The 27,785-nt window shown below is 45.7% G+C and overlaps 2 protein-coding genes across 3 annotated transcripts in view; both read right to left on the bottom strand.

Annotated features, from left to right (window-relative positions):
- CHCHD6 (coiled-coil-helix-coiled-coil-helix domain containing 6) overlaps nt 1-7,891 on the bottom strand; it is a 108,611-nt gene extending 100,720 nt beyond the window's left edge. For both annotated transcript variants that reach the window (XM_074549787.1, XM_074549786.1), the window contains exons 1-4: nt 7,466-7,891; nt 5,541-5,670; nt 4,596-4,650; nt 3,269-3,395 (exon numbers count right to left, since the gene is read on the bottom strand). In XM_074549787.1, coding sequence (XP_074405888.1) covers nt 3,269-3,395; nt 4,596-4,650; nt 5,541-5,670; nt 7,466-7,876 — 723 coding nt within the window. In that variant the 5' untranslated portion in view covers nt 7,877-7,891. The remainder of the gene's footprint in view (nt 1-3,268; nt 3,396-4,595; nt 4,651-5,540; nt 5,671-7,465) is intronic.
- A 1,168-nt stretch (nt 7,892-9,059) lies between these two features.
- TPRA1 (transmembrane protein adipocyte associated 1) lies at nt 9,060-25,598 on the bottom strand. Its single transcript, XM_074549785.1, has 11 exons — nt 25,392-25,598; nt 21,635-21,837; nt 21,356-21,488; nt 18,527-18,613; nt 17,254-17,326; nt 16,239-16,318; nt 15,066-15,176; nt 14,594-14,654; nt 13,443-13,545; nt 12,740-12,820; nt 9,060-11,887 (listed from the first exon to the last, which is right to left on the bottom strand). The coding sequence occupies exons 2-11, from the start codon at nt 21,823-21,825 to the stop codon at nt 11,653-11,655; spliced, it is 1,155 nt and encodes a 384-aa protein (XP_074405886.1). The 5' UTR covers nt 21,826-21,837; nt 25,392-25,598; the 3' UTR covers nt 9,060-11,652.
- Between the last annotated feature and the right edge of the window lie 2,187 nt (nt 25,599-27,785).

Consider the following 27,785-nt stretch of genomic DNA (forward strand, 5'->3'; position numbering starts at 1 on the left):
GAAGACGTTTTGATTAATTGGGAATGAAAAAAGAAAGATTGCTCGCATAGGGGAATGGTGAGACTATTCACAACATAGTCAAGCAATTAAATAACTTGACTGACAACTTTGCAAGTTCCTCATGCCAGAAATAGAAAAGGATTTAAAGATAGCTGTGTTAATTCTTGGGTATTTCACATGAGACTTAAGGCATGGCACCAGCATTAGTTAAACACCCTAGGCCTTGCTCTGAAACACTGCACATATAATCCTTGTTGTGCTGTAAGCACCCACAGCATTAAATTATTCAAAGAGTCCACTCAGCACCAAGATCCTGCAGTCCTGCACAAACAAATAAAACATTTTATCTCTAATACAAATTGGGGAGAGTTTTTCTACAGCAGCTTAGCAGACTACTTCCATTTGAGCCAGTCCCCAGGGTTAATGAAAAAGCCATATTCACTCAAAAAGGAAAGTGAATGCTGCTCTATTACTTACAGAGCTGTTTTGCTTCTTAAACTAAAGCTGTAAGGAGTTTTACACAAAACCTAAGGTATCTAGAAGCTAAGTACCTTCTTCAAAGTCATTAAAAGAAAAAGAAAGGTCACGATAAAAATGTAGAAAAGGACCCAGGTACTTAACTCTAAATCCCTCTTGAAACCAGAACACTTCAAGGAGAAAAAAAATCAGCTAAACAAAATATACAAACCACAATAAAATAACAATAAGTTTTAATCTGTACCCTGCCCCATAAACAATCAAGTAACTGGTCCCAGAAGCTGACAGCAAGTTCCATATCAAAGGTTAATTCTAGTCCACCCTCTCTTTGTGTGCACCATATAATAACACTGAAGTGCTTATAGCAATATTTCCAATAATAAAAGTCAGTGAGTGAAAGCCATAAAGAACAGATTAAATGACATGCAACGTTCAGCACAACCACAATGAAATCACTTCAAAATACAGCTATGGTACTTGGATTTATACAAGTGGTATGGTTACAGGGGAATGTTCCAGCACTGCTGCAGACAACAGTACAAAAAAGAGCTACTAATCATTGAACTATTGATATGTTAAGAGCACAGGGCAGCTCAAGATCTTAATGCAAATACTAGAAAAATTAATAAAACTTTCTAATTATATATGGCATGGTTTTCAATTCTTACCAAATTAAGTGCTGCTTAAGAAGCAAATTATTAATTTGTTATTGCTTTCATGGGAGTTGCCCCATTTTTAATCTCATTTCCCTAATAGGTCACAACAACAACAAAAACAACCCTGGAAGTTTCTCCCTTATAAATGTAAGCAGATAACTTCCATTGCTATCTGCACCTGGATTACCCCTAGATACCTTGAGTTCCACTACTCTCTTCTACCTGAAAGGGAAGATTGACACAAGACATGGATGAGCAGCTCATACCCAGTATTTTCCCCATTTGCTGGAGCTAAAAAATAGAAGAGCAAGAAATACACAAGCCCTATTCATAATAAAGGAGGAAAACACTAGAACAAAGGACAGCCATGGTTTGAGTCAATACAATACAACAAGGTAACCATGCCCAAAAGGAAACAGTAGCTGAGATAAAGCAAGTCTGATAGGGAACCCAATAATTTAAGTCTGGCCACAATAGTTCCTTTGTAGGAAGGTATCTGGAAGCTGACAAACAGCTCTGCCCTCATCTTTGCCAGGACAGACTAGACTATCCAATTTTTTAATTTTATCATGGAAACAAAGTACAGTTGGGTCCAAAATCACAAACAGACTAATTCACAGAAAAGAATTTCCTTAAAGATTGTTAACCATCAAAGTGAAAATACAACCTCTTGCTTTCAAAGCCTGTACCTCTTAGAACATCAGAATTTGGAAGGGTATAGGTGGGAAATACTGTTTTATACCTGCTTTGCTCTCATGCTCTCCATCAGCAGCTGCTAGGGATCACTGTCAGAGATGGATTGCAGCTACAAAGACCTTTTCTTTGAACCACTGTTGCCATGATTACATAAATTTTATTTATTCTATCCCCAAAAATATTTTTGTACTATAACCTCTAAATGCTTCACATTTTCCCCAGGTAAACCAGGGCTGTTAGCATTCAACATACAGAAAAAAACCCCAAACCTCACAGGATTCTTTGCTTAAATCAAGCACACACTGGTTAAGCTACAGATCAGTAGGATGAAAGAACCACAAAAAAAAGACTATCCATACTCCAGTCTGTCCTTTCCCTAAACCATCCTTTCAGCATGCACCAGGCAAGGAGAATTCTCTTGGTCTAGTTCTCCCAATAAAGTTTTAACAGCACAGTCTAAATGAATGGGCAGTTAGATCTCATTGTGGCAAGCACGGCCCCACCTGGCTATGAGTGACACCACTGCAGGTCAGGAAAAAGGGGCAGCTCCAGTAAGACTCTGCACTGGTTACAGACAGCACACCATAGGAATGGCAGTGTGCAAAAGAAAACAATATAAAATAATGTCATTTAATATTAAGCACCAATGACAATCCCAGTGTACTGTAGTGATTGATAAAAGCCTTTTGCTCCACTCAGCCTCATCCCACTGTACTTCTGCCTCCAGCACTGCTCTTCTCAGCACTGGTATGACAGCAACCTAATGGGTCATCATAACACCAAGGTGCCTGACTAATAGTAAAAGCTGCAGCAAGAAGTCCCCAAAAGTAAGTCTGCCTGCTGGGCAAGAACAAATTGGTTTGGGAGTCAGTGGTGTGTCAAAAAAAGGTTTATGCTTCCTGGTCCCTAAAAATCAATCCTAAACCTTCTCCAAAAGGTCACAATATTTGACAGTTTTATAACAGTTCTTCTGTTACCAGATTTATAAAAGACTCAAACAAATGAAGACATTATTACTTTTTAATAATTTGTGTGCATGCACTCTTATACTCTAGAAAAAAAACAGAGCAAAGTCTCAGGATATATTAGGCCAGCAGAATTTGATCCTGTTTATATTGAAACATTTATTTCATACACTTGAGAGCTGAAAAGAGTTCTCTGTAGCTAGACAAGGACCACATACACACACAGACCATATTCCCTGCCACTGGTAAAGCTGTCCCCAGCACAGCCATTGTTCATGCCTTGGCAGCATGGAGTGACATGGAGCTTGCAGCTGCACTGTGAGCCAAATGTTAAGTGATGAGTGAGATGAGGAATGTTTCAGTCCAAACACAAGTTTCTAAACTCATCACACAAATGACATTAAATGAATGCCCTCAAGCAGAGCCATTTTAGCCGGTGCAGGTTGGAAACATAGCAGGGGGTTTGTTACTCACCAGCTGGGCTGCTCTCTGCCTCTCCTCAATAATGCCAGACCTCTCCTTGGCCTCACAGGCTGCTTCCCTTTCTCTCTTGACCAGCCGGACCAACTCCTCTTGGACCAGTGACTGCTCTGCCAAGTACCTGTGTGAGCACCAAAGCAGAGGGAAGGTCAGCAGCAACAAGGTCATGGCTGGTCATGGAGCAGCCCTGCTTAGAGCCAAAACACAAATCCAGAATCTCTTGGACACAATTAAAAAGCCCACCAAACTTTAAATATGACCTGCAGTTCCAGTGAGGTACAGCCCTGGCAACAACAGCAGGCATAGCACCACATAAGCTTATACTTGAGTTATATTTAGCTCTATTAAGTACTTAATTATCACCTGAAAACAGTGAAAATAGGAAGCAGTTAGCCAGACAAATAGACACTGCTCTGGAAAAGATCAAGGGACATACAACAACAAAAGGAGTCAGCCAGGCTGACAATGCTGCTCTTTGGCTCTTACACAGGAAAGAAAAATCACAAAATGCATGCAGCAACAACACTAAGAGAAGAAGCCCTGGACTGAAAAAGGCATCAAAGAGGATTCTCAGGTATTAAAACATAATCATAAAATAGAATCACAAAATTGTTAAGGTTGGAAAACATCAAGTCCAACCATTAACCCAATGCCACCACGTTCACCACTAAACCATGTCCCCAAATGCCACATCCACTCATCCGAGGCCTTTTGAATACTTCCAGGAATGGTGATTCCACCACCTCCCTGGGCAGCCTGTTCCAATGCCTGACCACCTTCTCAATGAAGAAATTTTCCCTCATACCCAACCTAAACCTTCCCTGGCGCAACTTGAGGCTGCTTCCTCTCTTGTCCTGTCACTTGTTACACCTGGGAGAAGAGACTGACCCCACCTGGCTACAATCTTCTTTCAGGTGCTGTAGAGCCATAAGCTCCCCCTGAGCCTCCTTTTCTCCAGGCCAAACACCCCAGCCAGTCCCAAGGAGGTTTGTGCTCCAGCCCCTTCCCCAGCTCCCTTGCCCTTCTCTGGACACACTCCAGCCCCTCGATGTCTTTGTGTAGTGAGGGGCCCAAAACTGAACCCAGGATTTGAGCTGTGGCCTCAGCAGTGCCCAGTACAGGGGGACAATCACTGCCCTGGTCCTGCTGGCCACACTGTCACTGATACAGCCAGGATGCCACTGGCCTTGGCCACCTGGGCTCATGCTCAGCTGCTGTCAAACACACACTCATTATGCTGAGGTAAAACACAGACATATGCATACATAGACATATTTCCAAATGAGCTAAATTATTATCTTTTTCAAGAGCTTCACCTCACCTCCTGTAGAGTTCCTGCTCTGCAGAAGAGTCACTTTCCTTTGGTGCCTGAATTCCTAGAAAGGAAAAGAGAAACCCGTGACTACTAATAGTACTCCAAGTGTAGTCCTTCATCACATCATAGATTATTTTAGGAAAATTTCATATTATTCGTCAAGAGAAAAAAGAGTCAAGAAAATTTAAGTTTGATGGACAGAGTTTGAATTTATGAAATAGACACACCAACAGCATCATTTTCAAATAGGCACACTGAATAAACCATGCTACAGAAAACTATGTGAGGATATTAACTGCTCAAACCCTTATATATAATGAAATACAAGCATGGCTGTAGACCTACTTTCCATTTCCCTCCTCTAGTTCCAGCAAGTCTTCCTCTTGACCTCCTTCTCTCCTTGTAATTAAAAGGGATTCCACAAGTGAAGATGAAATTATTTGATGGAGTTTGGGCTATCCATAAAGCTAAATCTACATTCAGGAAAGACAGGCTGACAGCAAACAAATCCCTAGAAGCAAAGGCCTAGTTCCCCAACTTCATTTTAGTCTGAACGCCTTTAACAAATCCACACTGCTGATATACATCACCAAAGCCTATTTGAGAACCAATAGAAATAAAACAGTTTTCTGACATGTAAATAAAGACAAGTTCAGAAACCAAGTTATCATCATCCACTTAGCCAGCGGTGCTTGGACAGGTTATCGTTCCCTTTCAAAAAAAATAAAAAGTAGCACTTCCCTCACCCATGCCCAATATACAACCTGTGCGTGTACAGCAGACAACAAGGCAGCTTGCCAGAAATTAAAACCAAAATATTTCTGCCTTGTTTATTGCACATTAACCTGAAATGCTAGAAATTATCCCAGAGCAAGCAAAGACCTCCTCTCACAAAGGGGTAGCACTGAAAACTACCCTGTAACATGCAGTGGCAGCAGCACCCCTGAGTACCTGTAGGTCTGGGTTTCCCTTCTGCAGCCAGGGAGGAGGGAGCTGTGCCATTGGATGCACGGGGAGATCTCTGGATCTCCCTTCTGCTCGGAGAGGATCCTTTCATCCGGTTCACTACATCTTCAGTGAGCTGAAACACAGAACCAGCCACGTCAGTTTCTGCTGTGTATTTCACTGGGAACATCCCCATTAGTTAGTTTCTATGATAGCACAGAAGTATTGTCCGTTTCTGGTGTGTATTTCACTATGAATCTCTCCATTTGTGAGTTTCTATGATAGCACAGAATATTGTCAGTTACATCAGCCACATCAGTTTCTGGTGTGTATTTCACTATGAACCTCCCCATTTGTTAGTTTCCATGATAGTATTGTCAGTTACCTCACTGCAATGTCCCTCCAGTCCAGGCAGTCAGCACTTGTATGTTGACTTTACATTTTTAAAACCCAAACCCTATCACTAAATGACAAAACCTCCAATCTGCTGCCTGACCCTGAAAGCTTCACTAGACAATCTTCCACAAACACCAACAAAGGTGGAGAGCACCCCTAAACAAGTCAATCCTTTGTATAGAGACCAATTACCAGAAGTGGAAGGAAATGAATTAAGCAGGTTTTAAGTCCATCTTTTCCTCTTCTTGCTCCATGCTTGCTAGCCCAGCTCAGCATGGCAGACATGCTGCAACCCATGTGACAGAGAACAGCCTCCCACCCACATAAGGCTGCAAACACTTTTGCAAACTCAACTTCATTTTCACTACCTGACTTGGGTTCAAACCCATGAAAAAGAAAGAAAAGTTAACTTGAAGTTTTCTGGCAATTCAGTCCAAAAGGCTTCTCACAGCACTGTTAAAATTGACCCCTTTCTCCTGCCAAGGTCAGAGGGTCTGGCTGCAGAACAAAACTAAGTGAGGCCATTCCCTACCTAGACTTACCTCAGCAGAAGACATATTTTCAGTTATATCACTACTGCCCAACCTAACACCATTTTAACACCTTCATTTTACATTCTTATCATGCCCAGTTCCTGATTTTAAAGACACAAATCCTTGTCTATATCCTTTTAAGAGAAATTAGGCAAAGACAATTTTATCTCCATCAAAACACAACAAGGAGATAGGCACAATGTCAGCTAACTTTTATCAAATAATTAGTTAAAATGGGATGAAAAATAAGCAGCCACAGCAACACACACTCTGTGTGAGCCAAAATCTTAAGTGGCAAATTTAATTCTGTCAGATTTTAGGGGGGAATCAAGAAGAATTTAGAAGCAAGAGCAATTAAAATGATGGTAGTAATAAAAAACCCCAAAACTAACATTTAAAAAAACAAAGAAAAATATTAACGGGGGGAAATCCTTAACGGTAGCACCACCACTGTCCAGGGCTTGTTTCCACAACACACACTTGTCAATTTCCGAGCCAAGGTCGAGCAGCAGTTTCCCAGTGTCCCTGCCAGGAACAGCTCCCTGTTTCCAGCTCTCATCCCCCTGCTCACTCAGCGATGCCCTGCCCGGCTCCTGGCACCGTGAGCAAGGGCAGAGCTGTGCCCTCCTGGATGCCCTCCGAGCCTGGCAGCACCGTTAGCATCAAACCGCTTGCAAAGCACAAGGCAGGGGCACAACGAGGTCATTGAGCAGCGAGGAGAGATAGAGGGCTGGGAGCGGAGTTTGGAAGTGAAAATAAAGAGCTGGTGCTGGTGTGCCCCGCTGGATAACAGCCATGCCCAGGCCCCCAGCCCTCCTCCCCACCACTCACCCCATCGTTTCTCCAGCCCCCTCCTCCTTCAGCCTCCCAGGTGTCCCTCCCCTATTCCTTGATTGCCCCACCCGTCCCTCCCAGCCTCGCTCCCCTGAGCTCCCGGCCAGAGCCGTCCCCAGCCCCCGCAGCCTCCAACAGCCGGCCCCACGGCAGCCCGGGCCGCCTCACCTTGATGCCCTGCAGCACCCGGACTCGGTCCTGCTCGTCCAGCCCGAAGGACACCTTCCTGCGGGCCGGGCTGCTCTCGCAGCTGCCCATGCCGACGGGGATCGCCTTATCCTCGCCGCTCCTCTCTCCCGTACCGGCTGCCGGCAGCGCCTCTGCCCTGCCAGCGGCTGCCAATATGTCCGCTCCCCATTGGCGGCTCCCGCAGAGCGGCCAATAGCGCGGCGCGGTGCTGGCGGCGGGGCGCGGTGCACGCTGGGGGATGTAGTCTGTGCCGGGAGCGGGCGGCCCGCCCGGCACCGGGGAAGCGCAGGGCACGGGAATAGCGGAGAGTCGCGCTCCTGTCCGGTGAGCCCGCCCTCCACACCGCCCCGGCAGGGAACGCGGCATCAAAACTGCCCCTACAACTTCCATTGCTACACGTTAAGTCACGGGGCTTTCCCAAGCTGAGGGAGGATGAGCTCCCGTCAGACACAGCCGCTGCACTGGGAGCAGAATTCAGCTCCGCTCCTTCCAGCGGCGCTGCTCCGGCCAGACGGTGCCGCCACCTGCCCTGACACACACGGCGGGTCCTGCACAGCTCAGACCACGGCTGATACAGTCCCCGTTGCCAGGCATGGCCGATCCAGCAGCCTAAAGCGAAGGAATGAGATAATGCAACACACGGGCAGCTGAAGGAAGAAATAACAGCTTTGGAGAATCTCTCTCAAACAAGCTTTCTGCATTCCCAGAAATATGGGTCAGTTGGTATCAATTTGTTACTTATCTACTTGGCCCACTGCTGCTCAGCAGTGCATGGGACCAGTTTTAACTGTTTAATGCTGATTCCTCACTGCAGTTAATGTGGCAACCAGAGCTTTGCCTCAGAGTGGGACTTGCACCAGCATTAAGGGACTATCTGGGACTCTGCACGCCCCAGATCCCTCCTGGATATTCAGATCTCTTCTAGAGCACATTCCTGGAAGCAGGGAATATTTGGTTAATTGTGCAGCACCTTGTGTGCTGGAGAGTCAGCCCATTGCCTGAGCTCTCAAGGGCACTGCATTGTGCACTGTGAGCTGCACCAGCCAGGCAGAGCACAGGGTGCCTGAAGCTCTCCCCAGAGCACTCACCTGCCTCCTGCTCATTCCTCATCTGCCTCCTGCTCACTTCACTTGATGACACCTGATTTTTGTGCTGAAAGAGCCCATGAACAGATATTCCTTACTCACCTCTTCTGTCCTCTCTCAGGGTTTCACAGGCTCACACCATTGCTCTTCCAGGCGGGCGAGTTCTCAACCATGAGATTACTCCTCCAGAAGGGTTTCCATAACTGTGATCATTCCTGTCATCCTTCCCTAGGCCTTACCAGGTGCACACTCCCAGCCAGGTGGCAGACATCACCTGCAAAGATCCAGGAAGGACAGCTGGCAAAGGCAAACAAAACTACATCACACCTGTGCCCATGCCTTTCTGCAATTCTTTTAAATCTTCAAGTCATTTTTCCTCCCCAATATGTCTCATTTGAGAAATAAAGCATGACTATTTATGCCAAACTTAATTTTATTTATTTTACAAACAAAAATATACATTTATTCTGTATTTTCTCTCTTTTCACCACCACCCCCCCCACATAACACATTTTGCTCAAGAACCAGTTTAAGATGGCCCAAAGATTTATATACATAAATACATAACAGGAGGAAGGTCAGTCCATGACCTAGTGCAGAAGCTCCTCAGCAGCAGAACATGGGACAGAAATACTGGAGTCCTGCCAGCAAAGGACAGGATGGATGTTGACAACCTGCACAGGTGATCCTTCAGCACTGAATTCAGATGGTAAAAAAGGCAAATTCATAATAGGCTCTTCACATCACCAAGGAGAGCAAGTAATTTGAAAATCAACAAATACTCCTTAGGATGGAAAAGCAGTTGCTCCTTTAGTTCTCAACTGCTTTGAAACCTTCATCTTGACTCTGTCCAAGGCCCAGGGAAGCTTTGGTGGCTCCCCCACCCTTTCTAACCAACAGCAGCTCAGATCAGAGTTGTAAGCAGCACCAGGAGCAGCAGCACAGCAATTCAGGCAGCTCATCATCCATCCCTTTTACAGCAAGCAGTCCAGCGTGGCTCAGGCTGACTGACAGCAGTGACACAGCAGCATGGAACACTTCTCTAACGTGACAAGGGCTGACTTGGCCAGCTCCTCATCCAGCCCTTGCAGTCATTGCATGAAATGGAAATGTGACAGGCTGTGACCTACAAGAAACTACTCACCTCTAGCACACAGACAGATAAAAGCCTTTTTTCCCCCAGAATAAAATAAAATAAAAATAAAAAAGGGGGGGGGTGAGGGGTTGGGTGGGTTGGGGCATTGTTTGTTTTCAAGGTGCCAGTGCTAGTTAGAGGCCTGCAGGGCAAAGTACCCAGGCAGACAGAGAAGCTGCATTGCTCATTAACAAAATAAGATAAGCAAAGGCCTGCATAGTTTTGGCAACCAATATGAACTTCATGTTCTTACCCACATTTTCTTTCCCTGTGGTGGGAACACCTGGTAACAAACACCATCCTCCACCTAATGATCCAAACCAACACCTCCACTCTGCACCTGGCTAACTCTTACCTTATTCTTTAGGAACAGCAGTAAGTTGGGGCAAGAGATTCACACAGCCCCCAAACACTGCAAACTCCCTCCATCTACCATCCCTAGTGGAAAGCTGCTTACTGCTTAGCTACCATCCACTAAGCTACCATCTGCTTAGTGGAAAGCAGATCTCCACCTACCTGAAGGACTCGGGTAGGAAAGCATCCCCAAATTTAGAGGAATACACATCTTCACCCTTGGAAAGCACAGGATATTCCAGAAACCAGACTGATGCAGCCTTTATAGGAACAGTTGCTGGATTGGAACACCATGCCTTGAAACTGCATGCCAGACAGCTCAGACAACAGGAGTCCCTTTTCCAGCAGGGAAGAGGTCAATAAGAAGTTCCAGGAAGTCTTTAAAAGGACTGCTCCCCACATACACATAAGCATTTTCAACATATTGAGCCATAAAACTTACACAGACCAGCAGCAGTCTGGGGATCTGAACTGCAATGTAGGGGAAGGACACTGCCAGAGATACACACCCACCTCCCACTGCAGCACACCAGCCAGCTTGGTTCTAGCACATCTAAGGGGTTTGAGTTTCCAGTCACTAAATTCTGACAGCTCAGACTCATCATAGGCTTCTGCTCTGCCTCAAGCACCTGAATGTCTCTGGAGCCTTCATCTGCAGAGTCACCTTCCTCCTCCAGCACTCTCCGAGCCCCTGCCAAAGCCATGAAGCAGGGTGCAGATGGAAAACACACCTACCTCACAGGTTTTACTCCTGAAACTCAGCCCTGATTCAGTGCTGTTAGTTAGATTTTCCTGTGAGCTCAAATGCACAGCACTACAGCCTCCAGAGACTGCTTCACAGCTCCTTCAGCTCAGCTAGACAGCAGCACTGTTTGTCCTTCTGTCTCCCTACTGTTCAGTCACTTCACATCCATGCTGTGGGCTACCAGCCTTCCCCAAATGCTCTCTGGGCACAGAGAACACTTCATTCCACTTCAGACCTCTTTTTCCCCGTACACTGAGAACATTCCTTTTAACCACTAGCAACTCCAACTCCCAATTTTCAACAGTGTTAGCTGAAACCAAGGGTGAGCCCCAGTGACCAGCTTCCCTCATCAGACACTATCACCACCTGTGCTGCTGCATTCTGGCAAGATGCAGGCAGCCATGCTGCTTAGCCCAGGAAGATCATCTTTGGTTTCAACCACCAAAATCTTTCTAAACATGTACAATACAGCAGTCAAACCATCCCTAAACACCATTGCTCTAAGTGAGAAACAAGTGCTTTCAGCCACTGAAAAGAAAGGTGCCAGCCAGGGCTATCTTCTGGGTCATATTCACATCTGGAACATGGAGGATCAGGAAAGTTCAGTGTTTAAAGGTTTATGAACAAAACCACTCTACAATGTTCTCATGTAGCAACAGAAAGTGTTCTTCCCAAAAGGGTTTGGGCTGCCAACTTAGTTCCACAATAGGTGTTGGAAATCCTAAGGACAGGAGGAAAGCCACAGCAGGTAGCCAAGGACAGATTTCCAGTGAACATCCTAAGAGCTGTGGTATCAGGAAGTTTGGAAGGAAAGAAGTGAGGCCTCATGTGATTGAGGTGCCCTGCCTCAGGCATTGATGGATTTCCAGCGGTCACTGTCTATGCTGTTGATGCTGCCCACGTGGTATGGCATAGAGGCCACATCATCCAGATAGGCTGTGGTGTCAATCTGAGTGCTTGAGTAGAACCCAGCATCCATCCCTTCCTTCTTGGCAACAGCATAAGGGTGGGGTAGGTGCACATCCACATCCTCAGGTTCATCCACCTGACACTTGTAGGAGAAAAGGATCTTCGGTTCAGACCTGGAGTGATGAAAGATTTAAGATGCATGTTTTACCAATGGGGTATCACAAATACCTATCCTCAACTGAAACTCATCAGTGTTAAGAAGTTGTGCATTTAGACCTCAAACACTCTTCAAAGGAGCTTTTGCTGACACAAAAATGAGTCAGAACAGGAGTACACTTCAAGTTCTACCTGTGCACCTCATGAAAACCAAAATACAAACACTTGTAGATCAGTAGTTTTCATCTTTAACTCCAGACAATTCCCTTCTAATTTCAAAGGGATGCAGAGGTATATTTTTATATCTTAAAAGCACTGTATCTTCTTATTTTGAAGCCTGCTGTTTCTCGCTAATGACCAACAAACACTAAAGCCCACACTAAACCACTCGTTTTCCCACCAAGGTGCAGTTCCCGTGTGTGGCCACACGGCGGCGACCCCGGCCTGAGAATGGACCTCACTAGCGAGCTCTGGGCCCATGGCAGAGCCCTCGGCTGAGGAGGGACTGAACTCCCTCATCCTTTCCACAAATTCACCCCAAAACCAACCCAGAAGGCCATTTAAGCCCCCAGGACTCAATTCCTCATTAAGCATTCAGCTATCAGCTTCAGCAGAAAAACTTTGTACTACAAATGATGCTGATGCTGAAGAAGTGATCCTCTGAAATGTGAGAGGAATCCAGCCATCAGCTCTGCACACAAAGGGGGCCCTGCACAGAAGTGAGCAGCCACGGGTCACAGAAATTCTTCAAGGGCAGAAATTAAACTGGCTCTCTAACTGGTGTTCTAGTTGTAGATGGAGAGAATCTGAGTGCAAAACACTTAAATGACAATATATACCCATCTAAACTCCTGTTCCTGGCTACTCACCCAAAGAAGCCTTTCAGGAATGCCACATAGATGAGAGGTGCAAAGAAGCTGAAGTAAAGGAACGTGGTAGCATCAACACAGCTGTCAAGAACAAAAGGGAACATGAAGCGATTTAGCACTCAAGCACTATACAGCTGGGTAACACCCCTCACATCCTCCCAAAGAATCCAATTTCCATCCAAAGTGTTCAAAGATCAAGGAAAATCGTGCTAAACAAATTTAAACTGATGCAAAGTTACAATCATTGTCATCAACATGTGTCACTGCTCCTGGACCCTCAGGGGAACTGTGCCAAAACCCAAGGTCTGACCAAGAGCAGAGTCTCAGTACTCCCAATTTTGACTCACAGATGCGACACTGATCCCTGCAGAACCAAACTCCAGGTATAAGGGTGTCTCCATATTTCTCACAAACAGACAATTTCCTCTCTTATTACCTACTAATGACCAGTCATCAGTGGATTCACACTACTACTCTCACTCACCACATCAAGACAACTGCAGCACACACAGCTCCACAACCTCTCCACTGGGGAGTTTCCTGATTACTTAGAGATCATTTGGCACAAACCAGAACCACCAGAAGGTTTATTCCTTCTTAGGAACGCAGCATAGGTTTGTTTTCTTGGGAGAGGCAGTGTTAAAGGACACTCGAATACAACACAAGATCCAGGGCTGCAGACCTCCTCCCCCAGTGTACATACCACAGTCCTTCTATGATATCCACACAGAGGAGGGCACTGCCCAGGCCCTGCACCAGGTTCAGCAGTGCCAGAATGCCAGCATAGATATAAAAACTCTTCCTGGCTGTGGGAAAGACATGGACACACGTGAAGCTCAACCTCAAACACCAGATCCATGGAAATCTGTTTGATGGAGATTCCAAATCCAACAGAAGCTTCTCACCACCTTGCCTCTAAGAACTGCTGAAGAATTAAGACTTATTTTTCATTTTACCACCATGCTGGCAGGACTGATGGTGGTAAAATGGACTAAACCAGACCCTCCTGCACACACAAGATGGGTTTTGAGAGCAACGTACAGCAACACATGCAAAGATTTAATTTGCAAGCATCTGGAACCAGTGTCAGTCACATAACTGACTGCAAGGAAAACTGAACAAAACCAACCCAGCTGAACCAGAAGCTGTGCCCTTCCAATGTACAGCACTAAGAAAACTGCTCAGGAGACCTTGACAGGAGCAGCAGGGTATGGTGGACAGCAGGCAGATCAGGCCCAGGACCTGTGACATGTGACATCCATATCCCCTCCCTCAGGATACCCACACAGCAATGCCAACACTAGTTAGAGAAGACTTAATAACAATAATAAGCTTAATAAGAGGTTACAAACACCTTAATAACAGCTTCTCTTTATTCAAGAGCTGCAGATATTCTGCAACAACAGCAAAAACCAAACAAACAGAAGCATTTATTTAAAAAAAAAAAAAAAAGCCCAGATAAAAATTGTTGAGCATCTCCCACTTAGCCTTCCTTTCCCAGGGGATGACTAGCACACACACTTTAACATCATGTGTGCATTTCAAAGGAAGCTGTTATTAAGAAGCCATTTCTTAAGGCTCTCAGAAGATTATATACTTACATGATACCTGTATCATTATCTGAGCAGCAGTTCTTGTTTTAATGTAATTGTTTAGCTACTAAAGTAGCAGTATAACTGCTCTTACTCTGCTCTCCAAAAGACACAACATACTAATTTTTCTAGGGATTAGTCCTTTGCCATGTTATCTAAACTCTGAGATGTGGAATGCACCTGCAGCACAAACACACACAGGAACCTTCTACTCCCATCTATGCTTTATCCTGATGCTATGGAAAACACTACAGTTACCTACAGGGCAAAGAAATCCGGTCTTTCAGAGGAGTTTTTGGCAGAATCACCACCAAGGAATAGACCTGTTGAGACAAAGAACCAACAGTTCCATGGCTGCTTGGCAACTCAACTCAACCATCTTTGCAGGGATGGTGTGTGGTATTATGCACTCCCTACATGTCTCAGGGCAGAGGCACACACCCTTAACATTAAACACCCTACAGAATGAAAGCCCCACAACTCCCCCCATCAGCACAAAACAGCTGAGAAACACAGGAGGGAGGAACATCTGAGCTGAGCTGGAATACAGCTGGAATACAGCTTCAGCACTCCCACTGCACCTTTACTGCTTCAGCTTCCCCACCACATGAGAAGCATCACTATTGTGCTGCAGGAGGGGGATTGGGGCATTATTGTACTCAGATCATCCTCCTTGCTCCAATTAGAAAATACAAAGAAGTTACCAGAGTGTGAAACATATTCCCAGTACTTACCAGGAAGAAGAAACAGGAGCTGGCAAGCCAAAAGTGTCTCCCACCATGGCCATAGATATTGAAGTCCTCTGCTGAGAGGTGGGCATCAGGGTACAGGATTTCCAGGGTGCCCTAGGAGAGAAGTGGCACCAATATGATTCTCTTACAAGCAGTATCCTCACTTAAATGCATATTTGGACAAGGGACACTACGCTTAAAGAAGTTCAGAAAGCAGCTAGCTTGCCCCCCACCCCCAACCCAACCAAGCCCTGCCCTGCTTAGACCAAGTGACACTCACACAGAAGAGGAAGCGTGACAGGAATCTACATCTGAAGGAAACTGGCACCAGTGACATTACAGAAGAGAGACTGAGGTGGACAGAGGAAGCACTTTTCTGTCTAAAATAGGCCAAGAGCTTCATTTCCATCTTTAAAGTAGACCTTTCTGCTGAAACACCCAGAATATAATTAGCTTGGGAAAGGACACTGTCTTGTTTAGGAGCTACTCATACAGACAGTGGAGAGCAAAGTGCTTGTAAGCACTACTGAACCCAGATATAGCTCCAACACTTGATATTTTATGAGGCTCCTCCAGCTTTATCATGTGGTAATGATCAGCTCACTGACTCTGCAGCCAAGAGCCTGGTCCCAGAACAAAGCTCTGTGCGTTATTCTGGCACTGCCCTGAGTACAGAGACATGGGCTGACCACTGACATGCTGAGGAGGAGAATGAACCCAGACACAGATTGCATTGTTCAGGGACATGAAGACATGCCTAATAAACTGAGCCAGCAAGCTAGCTGCTCATCTGAAGAGAAGCAGGAGCTCTCAGCTCTCAAAGACTCAGCAGACAATGACACTGCAATGCCCTTACTTGGCAAGCACATGGTTTTCATGGCCCTTGAGGCCAGATCCAGAACTTGTGGCTCAGGTGTGGAAAACCTCACTCTTGTTCTCAGATTCACTAAACAATGCAATCCACCCAAACCTCATTTCTTCACCTCACCTGAGCTGTTTATGCAGCAAAGAAGACAAGCAGATACTATCTGCTTATACACTGCCACAAGCATTCAGTTTTCCTCCAAAACCTCATTTAAAGAGCAGAGCTGCCACTTTCAGATAGGAGTCACACACTTAACTGCTTGAGTTCAAGCAAAGTTCCTTCTTTTTCAAATTCTGCTTCAGTGTACTCACCTGGGTGACAGAATATGCCAGAGACAGCACAGTGGTGATTGCCAGCACACGTTTCACACTCGACTTGCTCTCCAGGTGACCTGCAATTATGGGGAATGGAAGTGACTCAGGATGTAATCCCAGTTAAAAACAGCTCCTTTCAGAAGCAATGAAAGGAGAAAGCAAATAAAGGAGAACACTTTTATTTCCAGAAGCCTTCAAGGGAAGGTTAAAGCTAACTAAACCCTGTTTGGAGAGTTGAGCCTTTCACAGGCAAAAATCAACAAATTTTAACTTGCTTTCCTCTTGTCCACACTAAGAGAAAACAACTAAGTCCTTCTGCTGGGGTTACAAGAAAGAAAAAAAAAATTACTCCAGCATCAAGTACAGTGAGATGTTATAAAGCTGCTTCTCAGGGAGAAGAGTTGATGGGAGGCTGAAGTAGAGAAATCTGTACTGGAATATACTGAAGCAGGCAATTTCCAGAAGCTCCTTCCAATTGAAATTATTCTATGAGCCCTCAAAAGATGAAAAATGCAGTGCTCACATGTCCCACTGACATTTGCAACAGTGACACCCACCCTTTCCTCCACCTCTGATCCACAGGGAGAGGCATTTTCACTTGCATAACTGAAAAACTGAAGATAAAGCATTTGAATGCAACCAGGATGGATCAAACCAATTAAGGATGGAATGAAGGAGATAGAAGGGCCCCCAACAGGACTATCATAAATAAAATGAGCTTGAAGCAAAGATCAGACTGTTGATCTTGGCATAAAAATCTTACCTAAGCTGGACATTCCATCATATGAGTGCAGGACAAACCAAGCACATATAATCCCTTAAATCACACAAACCATAGATCTGTAAGTATAATGAGGCCTTCAGCCACTTCTAACTAAATCTCCACAATTTACCCTTTGTATTTATTCTATAGCTCTTCACTGTATAGAATCAGCATCACCACAAACTTACAAAAGCAACCTCTGTGAAAGGAAAGGCAACAGGAAACAATCAAAGCACTCCTGACACATACCAAAGGCAAGGCCTAGGATCACCACACTCAGTTCAATGGCCAGAAGGAAGAACCTTGTGATCTCCCACAGGATCTGAGGATAACAGACCAGATAAACATGATTAGATGAAGCCAGGAACCAGTTTGAAGTTAATAAAGCAAAACTCCAGGGGATGGCAGCCTCTGAAAGGCTGGTTATTTCCACAAACCCTTCTCATGCTTTGTAGGGTACTGATCACATGCTTGTTCCAGGCCTGTGGAACAGAACAGTTGTGAGGGAAGGAGCAATAGCAGCTCTGCAGAGAGGAAGTGGCCATGGTTTGCCTCAGTTGAGGATTTGTCACTTGTTTCAGATGTGGTCTTGCTGCTGTGCTCCCAAAGAGCACAAGCCCATGATGACCTCAAAAGTAAAATACTAAACAAGGCCAGTTCTCAAAGCAGTAGATCTGCCTGAACAAACCCTCTATTCTGCCCTCTTCCAAAGCCACTGGTCCCTACATCTAAAGCATATTCAAATAAAAAGCACCCCCTGTTCCAGCCTGTCAGTTGCAACCTCGTGTTTTATTTGGTGAAACAAGACCAATAAAAATCAGGTAAGGCAATTTTTCAGGGAGTCATGCAATAAATCAGTGCCAAACCTAGAACAAGCACCCAGATTCTGGCTTATTAACCCTTTACTCTGAACACTGATCCCAGAGAATAATGCCCAAAGACCTACACTCTGTAGGTGACTCCTCTTTCTCTAACAGCTCAAGCACTGCAGAGCTTTTTGTTTTAAGTAATATTTTGCTACAAGTCAAATAATTGCAAAGGAACAGCACATACAAAGATATTTCCTCATTGCTAAAGGTTCACCCTGTGCTCAGAGTGGTTGCAAGGACATTCAGGTGTCAGTCTCAAAGGGGAAGTTGGTTTTATTTGCATTCAATACAAAAACTTTAACATTTTCAAAGAGCCACTGGAATACTGCAAGAGTAACAAAGGCCAGGTCTTGCCTATCCATTAAAGGTATCTGAATGTTCACCTCTTGCAAAAGGGACCCATTTAATCCCTGTAACAGGAAACTCTTGCCACCACTATTTGTGTGTCTATTTTAGGAAATCCATTGTTTTACCATCCTGGATGTTGTGATGATTTAGATCCAGCTATCAAAACAGGATTCCACAGTACACATACCTAAGAGTACTGCAAAAAAAGCACATTCTTCTTGTACACACGTAAGAGGGAAGCCAGAGCAGATTGCTGTGATCAGAAGTTTACAAAGCACAGCCTCTAAAGGCAGTGTTGCACCTACCTTGTCAGCAACCATGGCAGCATCAGAGGCACTCACAGTCATGGAGACAACAGCTCGGGCAATGCCAACTAAAGCCACCACAAATACCTGCAAAAAAAGAGCAAAAATGAGCTCATGTCAAAAGGCACATATGCAGTAGTGATCAGAAACCCTTTTGGAACACCACATTCAGGTCAGCTTTCCAGGCTGATAATGTGTACTAAGAATTTCCTGTAGCAGACTAGAGTTAATTTCCTGCAAAAGATTCCTCAGACCCATTAGATAGGAGCAGTGCCTTGGAATTTAGGAAGGAACAACTGTCTCAATTAAGCTCTGAAGAGTTCTTCACCCAATCTTTACAACAGTATCTTTAGTCTTCCCTTCATTCCACTGGGGCAGGGGAGGGGAAAAAGAAACAGACAGACAAAAACATTACAAAACCTCTGAATTACAAAACCAAATGGTTGGTATGTCTGACTAAACCAATCATATTAGATAACAGAAGCCACTAAATACCAACTACCACACTACACAACTGTGGCAAAACTAAACCTGCAGCTCTCTCACTCCATACTGACAATGCTCAAGAATGCAGAGGAAAAGTCACCTGCAGCCACCAGCTTTAAAACATCTTGCCCTGCTGCAGAGTGCAACACAGAGATCCCCAACTCACTTCACATACCATTGAAGCATGACAGCTCAGTGAGGCTCAGCTTCCCTGTGCTGTCACAGCCATACTACGCAATTAAGAGCTCAGTTGGATGTACCTACACTCCACTGTGCAGACTTACACTCTAAGAAAGTGGAGTTTTCCAGATAAAATTCTCTAAATGTCACTCTGATCCTAATGGTGAAGGTAGGAAACAGCCAAAGGTATCAGAGAACCAAGAGTCCAAGCTGATTCCAAAGTTGTTGCAGAATGGAAATGACCAAAAAGTGACCCACAGATGGGTTTCTCTGTCTTATAGGATGAAGAGACAGTAATGGCAAGAAAGAAGAATAGAACAATCCCTCCTGGGGTGGAAAACTCCATGACAAAACACTGACAAAAAAGATGGGTCCCTACATATAATGGTGTTGTAGAGCTGCAACAGCTCACTGGAGAGGAACACACATCTTTTTGTTTCCTCTCTAAGCAGTCAGAGACTCTTCCCAATCTGTTACCTCCACATTAATCACCAACTCCACAGAAAGCATTCTTCTAGAACACGACAAACAGTCAATTTAAAGGAAGACCTCACAGAACACACTTCCATCCTCATTTCCCAATAACATACTCAAGAAATGAGTATGAAACTGAGTTAAAGCATTTTCCTCTAACACTGTGTACTGGATTTGGCTGGGATAGAGGAAATTTCCTTCACAGCAGCTGGTATGAGGCTGTGTTTAGGATTTTTATGCTGGAAACTGTGTTGATAACACAAATGTTTTCATTCCTGCTGCAGTGCACTTACACAGAATGTAAGACATTTTTTGCCTCTCATCCCACTCCAGCAATGAGTTGGCTGGAGGTGCACAAGTTAAGAGGGGACAGCTGACCCCAGCTGGCCCAAGGAATATCCCATATGGCATCATGCTCAGCACATAAAGACGGAAGGAGGAAGGAAAAGACTTTCAGAGCAATGGTGTTTGTCTTCCCCAGTAACCATTACATGTGATGGAACCCTGCTTTCCTGGAAACAGCAAAACACCTGTCTGCCCATGGAAAGTGATAAGTGAATGCCTTGCTTTGCTTTGTCTGTATGCACAGCTTTTGCTTTGGCTTATTAAACTGTCTTTATCTCCAACCACAAGTTTTCTCACTTTTATTCTTCTGATTCTCTCCCCTGTTCCAGTGAGGGGGAGTGAGAGAGCAGCTGTGTGGGGCTGAGTTGCCATCCAGAGCATGAAGTCAATTCACTTTCCTCCCTTTGATTTATCAAGAGTTTTGTTTTGCAAAGCCTTTGGCACAAACCTCTACAGACCATGTGCATTACTGGAAACATGTAGGAAGGTTTAAATCTAGACTAGAAAGGGATGATAATATTTTTTAAAGGTTGAAACATTTGTGTGTATACCTGGTTATTCAAAACTGTGCAGAAGCCCAAAACCCCAACTCCTGGCTTGAAAGGGCTAACAAAGATTCAGGTGAGGCTACTAGGGCAAGTCAGAATATAAAAAAGCTTCTGAATGGTATTTTTAAACAAATTCAGGCAGGTCCTCAGTTGCATTTATAATGTCCTGTAAGCAGTATCACAGGGCATCACAGTACTGATGAGAGGAGAACAGCAAGATCTTTGATGTTTGTGAACTGTAACTGTACTGAATATTCTGTTTCCACCTAAGGAACTATAAAGAATATCAAGTCAAGGCCACTTTGACATGATGTGAAAGAAACTAAGAGGGTTGGGTTTCTACATTCCCAGACTGACCAGAACTGTCACATAACCATTTTCCCTAGCAGATGACCAAGCTTTTCAACAATTTGACACTAATTATTCTCCTTTCACTACCTCAATGGAAAGCGGGGTTTGTGTCCCATGCTACTTACTGCAAGGAGCAAAGAAAGCATAAGATACATTCCAAGACATCAAAGTAAGAAAAGAAGAAAAAAGGGAGAGGAAAAAGTTAAATCACCACAGGAGAACAAAATCCAGCAGATCTGGCCACAGAACCTATTAAAAGCTGAATTAAATCAGTGAAAAAAATGTCTACTTCTTGTAGTACACCTTCAACTAGCAGATTGAAAGCAGGGAAAGCAAATTTTATCCCTGCAAGAGCTGGTCTAGGCTCTCTCCACTAGTTCAGTGGTATTGCTGAAGAGTGGTAATAAAAATTGCTCATTAGTTCAAAGGTTGTAGTGGTACTCACTAGAATGTAGAATGTCGTGAAGATTGGGCTGGAAGTGACCCGGATTTTGGCCCTGGCAGAGGGCAGCTTCCAGAGGAGAAACATAAAGAAAAGCACATTGGGAACCAGGAGCAGAAGATCCCAGTAGCGGACTCTGCAAAAAGTAAATAGAACAGGTGTTATCCCTGATCTTCAGCCTCTAGAAAGGAAAACACCAGCCCTGATCCCTTCTCAAGCAAACTGAGAAACAAACAAAGCTCTTTCCCTTGGTCTGGGGTCAGACCATTTCCTTCAGCTCACCTGGACTTCCCAATGTCTTCATAGAGCAGCAGCAGGCACTTGTGTGGCACTGTGATGTTGGTGTCGTTGGTCACGTGCGTTGTCATTGGGGACAAAGTTGTCACATTATCCGGCGCTGTCACCAGCGCAGTTGAATGTGTGATGTTGTCAGACACAGAGAATGTCATCACAGACATCATGGACTGGAACATCCTGTCCTCCTTCTGGTCCAGATCAAACAGAGCAAGACAACCACAGCAGAGGAAAAAAGCAATATTAAATCAGTTGTGAGTCACAGCTAAAAAACACATCCTTGACATTAAGCCCCTGCACAACAGCTTCCTGCTTGCTACAGCCAATTATCACCATGTCAAAGATTGTATGACAATGAAATGCCACCTGCCCTAAGTCTGGACACAGCCATTAGGGTGGTCAGTACAAAACCACACTTTGATATCAGAGTAACAAGCACCTTCAAATGGTGCTATGTGGGATTAAATTTTGTCATTCTTGGAGCTTCAGCAGATTCCCAGAAGAAATCAAGACTCAACAGCAATACATGGCATCATCAGATAGAGACAAAACCCCTACTTTACCAGGATATTTATTCTTGGTCCCAAGATCAAGAAGTGATAGTAATTTGATTTCATACTGCAAAGATGAAGGTCCCTCCTAAAACCCCACTGCTGTTACCAGCTCTGAAGTCTGAGAGCAGGGAGAGCCTCACATACGCCCACCTAAAGGGACTGTACAGTCGTTACCTTTCAAACCCAACACTGGCAAAAACCAACATGCAGCATTCTTTTTCTAACCCTCTGCAAGACACCAGAACAATTCTATTTTTGAGCAACTCTCTTCCCACCCTAAAGTAGAACCCTGACTGTTAAGGTACTTCAGTAGCTACAAGCTGAATACAAACACAGGGTCCAATCACCCCTTGTGACAATCCCCAAAAGAGAGATCACAGACAACCCACAGATGCAGAAATTATAAATCTCTGACAGCCAACATCTTAAAGACGCATGCTGCCAGGGACAGCACTCGAGCAGTCTGTGTGTTATAGCTAATCCAGGATTTATTTTTAAAAAATTCTCCCTGTTTGACTCCAGCCCTGACTTGCGTGGTGCAAACTGACAGCCCCATGACAGGGCTCAGAAGGTATTTTCCCTTAGAGGTTCTGAGTGAGTCACCAGCTGGAAAGCAACAGCACAGCCCTGTGTCATCTGCTGAGCTTTCAGAGTTCAGTAGCACCTTCTTCAGAGACTTGCTTGAGACTGTCAGTCATAGGCTCTTCTTTCTCTTTCTTCAGAGGCTGACACTCTTCCCAGGTTCTCTAAGGGGCAAGGGAATCATCCCATCCTCAGCCAACAACCTTCCCTTTGATTCACCCCTGCTGACAGATATTGCCTGAGCTGGGACTGTCTTTTGTGATTGCTGTATGCACTTCTGCACAAGAGGCATCACAGTAAATAAACACACAGATCTGGAAGGAGCAGCTTTGCACCAAGATGGCAAAGTCTGGGCCAAAAAATTCTAAGTAGAGGTTCCAGCAAACGACCTTCACATTCCAAACTCTTCTCTGGAAATGTCCTCTCTTCCCTCCAGCTACTAATTTCTCTGAACTGCCAAGAGAAGAATTTTCTCTGAATAATTTTGCTCCATTCTTTTCCTCTGTAACACCACTATATGTCAGTAGAGCTGAGGTCAAGAACAGTCACATTTGCCAGCACAGAAAAATTTCTACATGATTTTTGAAAAAGCTGGGGAACAGTTAAGAAGAACCTCACAGACCATGGGCAGAATAACATTATCAACTGTGAACCACCACAACCTCCTAGTAGCTCTTCTGGGACAAAGAATTCCATCTGCCTGCCACACTGAAAAGAGCTCAAGTATAAAGCTGTGAGAGATTTACATTAGCAAAGCAACTTCTTATGAAAAGAGCAAGCAGGTTCCATCATTTTTCCACCACTATCACACAACAGCAGCTGCTGATAAGGAGAGGAGTTGGCCACATGGAACAGAAGTCCAGTCACGAGGTTTCAAAGGGCAAAGCAGAATCAAGCTCACCTCTCAGCCAGGCTGCTCACTACAGCCTGGTACCTGTATTCTTCCTCCCCACATAAAGTGTACACAAAGCAGAGCAACAGAACAGCCAAGGTGATAAGAGAGGGCAGCCAAGGCCACCAGACAGACAGCACTGTGGTCGTGCTTTTCTAATAGCTAAGGCTTGCAGCAAGGATGTTGATAACTGGCCCACTCCTGTCCAAATCAACAGCAAAAATCCCACAGCAGCAGGACCAGGAATTGAGGGAAATGATCCAACTAGGGATCAGCAATGCTGCTCCTTTCAGCACACTGTCCTTGCCCTGTCTAGTCCTAAATAAGTCCAGTCAGCTGAGCATATCCAAGAGTTCACTCACCACACCCTGCCTCCATGGGACTGCCTGCTTCAGCCAGCCCAGCCCATCAGGGGTAAAATCACCCCAGAGCCATGGGGAAAGAAACCAGCGCTGCTATCATGGTCTCCCCTTTTCATCCAGCAGGCAGCTCTGTACACCAGAACACAAAATAACACGTTTTCCTACACTCCAGATGAAGTCAGGCTGATTTGGTGAAGGCCAATTCCTCAGCCCAGGCCCTGGACAAGCTGCATTGAGACTAAGAACATGGGCATGATTCCTGGGCTGCAGTGACAGAGCACTGGGCAGGGCTCTCTGCACCTTCAGGGAAATCTTATTGGTCCTTGAATCACGGCACTGTAACAATATCAGAGCTCAGTGAAATTCAGACCTCACATCACTGGCAAATGTCTGTTCCTTCCAAGCCCACCTACAGAAAGGTGAATTACAAACTGCACAAGTTGCACCCGTAATAAAGAATCAAAATTTTCTGTCTTTCAGCAAGCAGCATCAGAAAGTCTCTTAAGTACAGATCATGATAGGTTTAAGACTGCTTCTTATGATACTGTATTTGTGCAATAAAAACTGCACTGAGCAGATCCCTGCTCAAATAATATAACTGTTACTTCAGTAACTTAAATGCTTAAAAATACCCCAGAACACTAGAAGTAAAAAAACAACAACCACCAAAAAAAAAAAAAACCAAACAAACAAAAAAACCCCAAAACAATCCCACCACCAAAAAAAAAATAGCTTCTTTTTCTCTCTTCCTTTTTAAGAAATCACCTCAACCCTCCCTTCTGGTCACAACAGTTGCATTTTTCATTTCACTCTGAGAATTTAAAACGGGGATTTTCCCTCAGTAATTGAGGCGCTCCCTTCCACCTTCTCTCTCACATCTCGTTCTGAACTAAGCTTAAAAAGAAAGGAACTGCAACGAGGGGGAAAAAAAAAAAAAGAGAAACACCGAAAGCAGAAGTATACACACTAAGCCTAAACCCTCAGAGACAGAGAACCATGGCCCAGAGGTGAATTTCAGAAATACGTATCCCCGGGTTTTTTCTGTTTTGGTTTTGATTCCTGTGGAAGGCGGGGGCACAACACGCAAGGCAAGTAGCAGAGCGCGGTCACTCGGTTCCAGCTGCCGAGGAGGCGCCGCCGGTCCCAGAGGCACAGCCGAGCCCCGCTGCAGTTCCAGCCCAGCCTGCAGCTGCCCAGGGCTCCGGCCTGGGGGCCATGGGGCTCTTGGAGGCCCTCGGAGGCCCGCGGCCCCGTCGCCCCGCTCTGAGGCGCCGCAGTGTCGCTCTCTCCCTCCTTCTCCACTGCCCCCCTCCCACGGCCCCGCTCCGCCCGTCCCCACCGGGCCCCGTTCGTACCCAGCCCCGCTCCCGCCGCCGTCGCTGCTCTGCTCAGTCCCGGGGTCCCGGCCCCGCCATCCCAGCCCCAGCCCTGCCTCTCCCCTCAGCCGGGGAGCGTCGCTGAAGAGAGGCCGGAGCCCAGCACCGCGCAGCCAGGCGGAGACGCGGCCGCCACAGCCGGAGCTTATCGGCCGAGCCCAGGGGCGCTATTGAGAGACGGTCCCCGAGAGGTCCGCGGCTGGGCCAATCAGAGAGTGGATGCTGTCAAAGGGCCCGACAGAAATAGCAGAGCCAGCCAATAGGAAGGGCCGGGAGGCGGGACTAAGGGGGCGGGTCCGCTGCGCTTTAAAGGCGCCCCGTCCCTCACACACCTGTTGGTCGTCAGCCCGGCGGGAGTGATAGCGGTGGGTAGGGAGGTGACCCCGGGGCTGGGCGGGTCCGGCGGTCTTGGTTCTGCCCATGTAGGACAGGCTCTGTCCTTTCCTGCCCGATCCCACCCCAGAACCAGCGCTCTGCCGTCCTGCACCCACCGTCACACTGCTCCGGGCGGCCTCAGGATGCGAGGCAGGGCAGTTAATAATTGAGGGAGATCCGATAATAATTCCTGCTGGGGAGAATGATTAACAACCTGTGAGTTTGGCTTATGAGGACAGTTCAAAGCTGACTGAAGAAACTCGGCGTAGCTTGGACAGCAGCTGCTAAGGGGAAATGCAATCAATAATTAGCAGGATTTCAAGGTGCGAATACCAGACGGACAAAAGAGACGGTCGGTATCGTAAACAAGGAAGCAACTGTGACAAATGAGCTAAGATTTATTTAGGAAATTAAAGGAAATAACCAGCTAAGCACCAGCACGTTATTCTCAGCAGTAAGAGCTGACTGACAGAGAAGTTGCAAGGAGAATGGTATTTATCTGAGTCACTGCAAGGACTGCAGGACACATTCTGGCACGGGGTTCTACCTGTGGCTCACCTGTGGCTGCAGCGTTTGCTTCTGTAGGAATGAAAGGCTTTTGCCACGCTGAAGTTTGCTCTACAGAGCCTACACCTCTTTAGAAGATCCCTACCTTGGTCAAGTTTGCAGGTTCTGCTCTACAGAGGGTTCCAGACCCCGCTCACACACAGATAGTGCTTCATCCTCTTCTTAGGTCAAATTTTCCAGCTAGCTTTCCTCAGCCAGCCTCATGAAGGGGTTGTACCTGAAGACTTGCCTGCCTCAGCCCTGTTCTTCTGATTTTTCACTGGGTTGAAACAGGTTTTCATGCTGGTGTCATGCCTTTGGAATGACATCTGGAGAAGCCAGTCCTTAGCTTGTCTCATCTCACACTGTCGCTCAGGTTAATGATATGTTGCAATATTTTGACACGTTCCATTTATGGATCCAAGCTCAAAGGCTTGGCTGACTCCAAGATCTCTGAGTTACAGAAGGGACACTTCTGTTTAGAGAGAGGTGGAGTATTTCTGCCTAAGAAGTGCCTTGGTAACAGACAAGTAAAATCCATGTCTTCTCACTTGTAGCCTCAGGCACTAACTAGTTGAATGTGTTACCTCCCACATAACTGTGCCAGAAGGAGAGATTTTGCTTTCCAATCCACCTGCTTTTGCCATCTGATTCAGTTTGAGGCTAGAGCCCAGTATTTGGGACATCAGATCCAAAAGATGTTTCATGGTCAGGAGACTGCTGGGTGCTATTGCAGGGACTGTGACACTTTAGCTCCTGCCTCCCTCACTGCTTGTGTGAAACAGGAGTTCCCTTGAATTAACCAGCCCTTCCTGTCAGCCCCCTCATGGTGTGGGCAAACATAACTCCCTTCCTCCCACCTCCAAGGACTGCTCCATGTCCTTACCTGCACACATCCTTCCACTTCAGCTGAGCGCTGCTGCTCTGTGCCTCATCTCCAGCCAGCACCTAAACATGGCAGGGCTCACTCCCTCTGTCCTTGCTGTGTCTCTTGGTGTTGCTGGGCTGAAGCAGGACAAGAGGTGGTGTTCAGCAGCCTTGATACAACCCTGGGGGCCCCGTGGAAAGCTGGCCCTTGTTCTGTACCTGCTGCAGCCTGCTGTGCTGTGGCAATCTCACCTGCCTTGCAGGTGCCAAAGGTGGAAGATGCAGACATGGTGTCCAGCATTACACCTTCATGTAATCACCCAATTCCACTCTTCTGAAACACTTTATCGCTCTCAAATACTCTTTCAGCTTTTATTAGATCAGTCTACTGAACAGGATATTACTTCTGGTCTGAAACTGCTTTGCTGTTCAGGTGCTGAGCAGCTGCAGGGACAGATGTGCCTGTCTTGTTTCAGAGCTGTTCTACCAGCCTGCTGATTTCTAGTGCTGGGCATAAATTTGCACCACAGGATACCACCTGGACTGCACTCCTGCATCTCTGCCCTTTTTTTCAAGGGGAATTCA

The sequence above is a fragment of the Zonotrichia albicollis genome, chromosome 12 (genome assembly GCF_047830755.1).
Source record: "Zonotrichia albicollis isolate bZonAlb1 chromosome 12, bZonAlb1.hap1, whole genome shotgun sequence".
Classification (NCBI taxonomy): domain Eukaryota; kingdom Metazoa; phylum Chordata; class Aves; order Passeriformes; family Passerellidae; genus Zonotrichia; species Zonotrichia albicollis.